The sequence below is a fragment of the Homarus americanus genome, unplaced genomic scaffold (genome assembly GCF_018991925.1).
Source record: "Homarus americanus isolate GMGI-L3 unplaced genomic scaffold, GMGI_Hamer_2.0 scaffold60429, whole genome shotgun sequence".
Lineage (NCBI taxonomy): Eukaryota > Metazoa > Arthropoda > Malacostraca > Decapoda > Nephropidae > Homarus > Homarus americanus.
The window spans coordinates 20,692-25,682 of NW_024733452.1; the positions used below are offsets into that span (position 1 = coordinate 20,692).

The window sequence follows — 4,991 nt, forward strand, 5'->3', positions numbered from 1 at the left end:
CGTTGGAAAGTTTGTTGTTGCGTTGGGAACTTGTTTTGTGTTGGAGAGCTTGTTGGTGTGTTGAACAGATTGTTGGTGTGTTGAGAGCTTGTTGGTGCGTTGAGAGCTTGTTGTTGCGTTGGGAGCTTGTTGGTATGTTGGAGAGCTTGGTGTCGGAGTGTGGTGTGTTGGAGGTTGTGTTGGGGATTGTTGGTGTTGAGAGCTTGTTGGTGTGTTGAACAGATTGTTGGTGTTGGAGCTTGTTGGTGCGTTGAGCTAGTTGCGTTGGAGCTTGTTGGTATGTTGGAGAGCTTGTTGGTGTGTTGAAGAGTTTGTTGGTGTGTTGGAGAGCTTGTTGGTGTTGGGGATTTTGTTGGTGCGTTGAGGAGATTGTTGGTGTTGGAGACTTGTTGGTGCGTTGAGAGCTTGTTGTTGCGTTGGGAGCTTGTTGGTGTTGGAGAGTTTTGTTGCGTGTTGAAGAGCTTGTTGGTGTCGGAGAGCTTGTTGGTGTGTTGAAGAGCTTGTTGGTGTGTCGGAGAGCTTGTTGGTGTGTTGAGGAGATTGTTGGTGTGTTGGAAAGTTTTGTTGGTGCGTTGGAGAGCTTGTTGTTGCGTTGTGGGAGCTTGTTGGTGTGTTGGAGAGTTTGTTGTGGGTGTTGGAGAGCTTGTTGGTGTGTTGAGAGCTTGTTGGTTTGTTGGAAGCTTGTTGTCGCACTGGGGAGCTTGTTGGTGTTGGAGAGCTTGTTGGTTTGTTGGAGAGTTTGTTGTTGCGTTGGGAGCTTGTTGGTGTTGAAGAGTTTTGTTGGTTTGTTGGAGATTTGCTGTTGCGTTGGGGAGTTTTGTTGTTGGAGAGCTTGTTGGTGTTGATGGTTTGTTGCGTTGAGGAGATTGTTGGTTTGTTCGAGACTTGTTGTTGCATGGGAGCTTGTTGGTGTGTTGAAACTTGTTGGTTTGTTGAGCTTGTTGTTGCGTTGTGTTTGTTGGTGTATTGTTGTTTGTTGGTTGTTTAGAGTTTGCGAGAGCTTGTTGTGTTGGAGAGCTTGTTTCGAGCTTCTTCAGGTAAGTGTTGATGAGGTCCTCAAGACACCCGCTGTACCCTTGCTTGACGATCCTGCTGGTTGAACGATTCTCTCAGCCTCCTTCCTTTGTCGTTCTTTCCTTTATGATCCTCTCTCTCTCAGCCTCCTTCCTTTGTCGTTCTTTTCTTTATGATCCTCTGCCGCAATTCTTCCCATTTCACACTGTACTTTCTCGTTCCAACCCTTCCTCCTTTCCTTCCTTCCTTTCTAATCTCATTCTTCAATCCATTCTCTCACCCTCTTCTCTCCCTCACTTCTCCCTTCTTCCTCTATTCCCTCACGCCCTTCCTCCCATTCATAAATATCTCCACCCATCGTATTCTCAATTTCTCCATCTCTCCTCTTCCTCTCAATCCTCTCCCATCTCCTCTTCCTCTCCTCCCTCCATCCTTTGCCTCACTCCCCTTATCATCCTGCCTCCCTCCTCCTCCCCACCCCCTATCCCTCCATCCTCCCGCCTCCTCCTCTCCCTCCTCCATCCTCCTGCCTCCAACCTCCCGTTCCCTCTCCCCCCTCTCCACCCCTCTACCTCCATCCCCACTCTCCTCCATACCCCTCTCCCTCCAACCCTCTCCCTCCACCCCACTCCCTCCAACCCCTCTCCCTCCAACCCTTTCCCTCCAACCCCCCTTTCCTCTAACCCCCTCTCCCTCCACCCCCACCCCTCCCAAACCCCTCTCCTCCCTCCCTCCACTCCCTCCATCCCCCACCCCTCCACCCACCACCCTCTCCCTCCACCCCACTCCCTCCAACCCTCTCCCTCCAACCCCTCTCCCTCTCCCTCCCTCCCTCCACTCCTCCCTCCCTCCACTCCCTCCACCCTCCACCCTCCACTCCCCCACCCCCTCTCCCTCCCATGAGTGTCGTCAGAGAGAAACAGACCTTTGTCGGTGCCAGTAAGCTTGATTGAAGGTTGTTGTGTGGTAGTGTTGTCGTCAGCCCAGTAATGGAGGAGCCGCCACAAGTTCCACCAGCAGCTCCATAATATAGAGTTTAATGAGTTCCCAGATTGTCTACGTGAAGCAGCGTTTTGCCACCGAGTTCCTCCAATAGATTCTTATTGTTGTTATTGTTGTTCTTATTCTACTTGCTCTTGTTCTTGTTCTTGCTGCTATTGTTGTTGTTCTTCTTCCCTTATTGAAACGTGTTGGAGGCTGTGGAGGTGGAGGTTGTTGTTGTTGTTGTTATTTCCGCGGGAGAAAAATGGAAAGTTTTGGGTAACTTTCATCTAAAAGAAATGTCCTTGATTTGAGTGTTTACTGTTTTGTTACTGAAACATCCAAATATATGTTATTATTATTATTATTATTATTATTATTATTATTATTATTATTATATATTGTTGTTGTTGTTGTTGTTGTTGGTTGCTGTTGGTTGTTAGTTGTTGTTGTTGGTTTGTTGTTGGTTGTTGTTGGTTGTTGGTTGTTGGTTGTTGTTGGTTGTTGGTTGTTGTTGGTTGTTGTTGTTGTTGTTGTTGTGGTTATTGTTGTTGCTTTGTTTATGGAGAAGGTTGTTGTTGTGACAAAATTTAGACAATATAGTGACAAAAAATAACACTTTTAACCTGGTTTTAACATTTTAACAACACTTTAGAAATCATTTATTAACTGTTTCTTGTTATGATTTTATCGAGAGAAAAAGTAATTTTAAAAAAAACAATATTTAAGAAACCAACGTAAATCCCTTTTTTTTGTTTCCCATCTAATACAATATTGATGTTATGACTTTAAAGGAGAGCATGTCTCTTGTGGTGAGACAGACAGACAGACAGACAGACAGACGGGCAGATAGAAAAGAAAAGAAGACAGACAGACAGACAGACAGATTGGGACTAAAAGGCGAATCTGTTGTTGCTAGCCTCAAGAGTGCATGAATTGTTGTTGTTTGCCTTAAGAGGTAATGAATTGTTGTTTTCTTAGTTTAGGAGTATAACGAATTCGTTGTTGTTTGAGCTAAGAGTGTAAGGCGAATCTGTTGTTGTTTGCCAAGAGGTAAGGCTAATTGTTGTTGCTTGAGCAAGAGCGTAAGGCTAAATTGTTGTTGTTTGCTTAAGGAGTGTAAAGCAATTGTTGTTGTTTAAGCTAAGAGTGTAACGCGAATTGTTGTTGCTTAAGCTAAGAGTGTAACGAATTGTTGTTGCTTGCTTCAAGATTGTAAGGCGAATTGTTGTTGTTTTGCTCCGACTATAAGGTAAAATTGTTGTTGTTTATGAACGACTTAGTTGGGACAGTTGATGATAAAACTCTTGAAATTATATTTTATGATTTAATAAACTTTTTTTCGTTTTTTTCTAAACAAATTTTTTTCCTATATTTTACAATTTCTAAAATAAATTTATTCAAGAATCATTTTTGTTCTAATATTTTTGAAGGTGTTTGTGAAGGAACCATCTCTCAACCCTCTCAATCTCTCAATTCCCACTCATTCTCTCAACCCTCTCAATCTCAATTCCTTTCAAACTCCTCAGTTCTTCTCACTCTCGAACTCCCTCTTTAATCTTTTAATTTCTCTCAATCTCTCAATTTCTCTCATACTTTCAATTCTTTTCTCCCTTAATTCTCTCAATCTCTCAATTTCTTTTCCTCTCAATTCCCTCTCAATCAATCAACTTCTTAACCATCCATGAATAATAATGTCTCTCGAAATGTCGCGTTGAACAATTTCCACGAAGTACCAACGCAGAACATCAACACAGGCTGTTACCACGTCTCTCCCGGGTCGTTATCGTGTTCAGTGGTTTCAACGCCTTGTCATATACCTGCATATACATGTATATCTAGTTCACAAACCGTCTCTTCCAACCACCCCCCCCCCCTCTCTCTCTCTCTCCTTCCATCCTTCCAAAACACTTTCATCTCTCCTCGATCCCACCCCCTCTCTCTCTCTCTCTCCATTTTCCCTCCCCACCAATATTCTCTCTCCCTCCACCCCCTTCCTTCCTTTCTCTCTTTTTTCTTCTTTCACCTACTTTTTTCTTCTTCCTTTTCTCCTCCCTCTCAGCAAATTTAGCAACATTTGAATAGCTAATTAAGAGTTGGTGTAAAGTGTTAACCAGCATCGCCTCGACTACCACCTGATATACTCATACCTCTACCTGGCTAAACTTACCCAGGTGACCTGCCCAGGATGAGTTGTGTGGGTGAGTTGTGTGATGAGTTGTGTGTGTGTGTTGGGGTGGTGAGTTGTGTGGGTGTGTTGTGTGGTGAGTTGTGTGGTGTGGTGTAGGAGTTGTGTGATGAGTTGTGTGGGTAGAGCGGGGGTGTGTTGTGTGGGTGAGTTGTGTGGGTGAGTTGTGTGGATGAGTTGTGGTGAGTTGTGTGGTGTGTTGTGTGGGTGTGTTGTGGTGGTGAGTTGTGTGGATGAGTTGTGTGAGTGCTGTGGGGTGAGTTGTGTGTGTTGTGTGTGGGTGAGTTGTGTGTGATGTGTTGTGTGCTGTGGGAGGTTGTGTGGTGAGTTGTGTGGGGTGTGTGAGTTGTGTGTGAGTTGTGTGATGTTGTGTGTGAGTTGTGTGTATATGCTGTAGAGTTGTGTGTGTGTTGTGTGTGTGTGTGTGTTGTGTGGTGAGTTGTGTGTTGTGTGAGTTGTGTGGGTGAGTTGTGTGTGGGGGAGTTGTGTGATGTGTTGTGGGTGAGTTGTGTGGGATGAGTTGTGTGTGGGGAGTGTGTGCTGGGGGTGTGTTGTGTAAGAGTTGTGATGTGTTGTGTGTGGGAGTTGTGTGGTGTGGTTGTGTGATTTGTGTAAGGGAGTTGTGTGGGTGTGTTGCGTAGAGAGTTGAGGTGTGTGGTGTGATGAGTTGTGTGGTGTGTTGTGTGGTGAGTTGTGTGTGGTGTGTTGGTGTAGTGGAGTTGTGTGGTGGTGTGATGAGTTGTGTGTGTGTTGTGGTGAGTTGTGTGGTGAGTTGTGTATAAATACGTAACTGAACGAAGTACATTGA

General features: G+C 44.8%; 1 protein-coding gene across 1 annotated transcript; it reads right to left on the reverse strand.

The window, feature by feature from the left end:
- Positions 1–255: 255 nt before the first annotated feature.
- Positions 256–897, reverse strand: LOC121869814 (putative protein TPRXL). Its single transcript, XM_042371393.1, has one exon. The coding sequence runs from the start codon at positions 895–897 to the stop codon at positions 256–258; it is 642 nt and encodes a 213-aa protein (XP_042227327.1).
- Positions 898–4,991: the final 4,094 nt, after the last annotated feature.

Bases quoted from the DNA above. Each gene is read 5' to 3' on its own strand.
- LOC121869814 (XM_042371393.1), bottom strand. From the start codon at position 897: ATGCAACAACAAGTCTCGAACAAACCAACAATCTCCTCAACGCAACAA.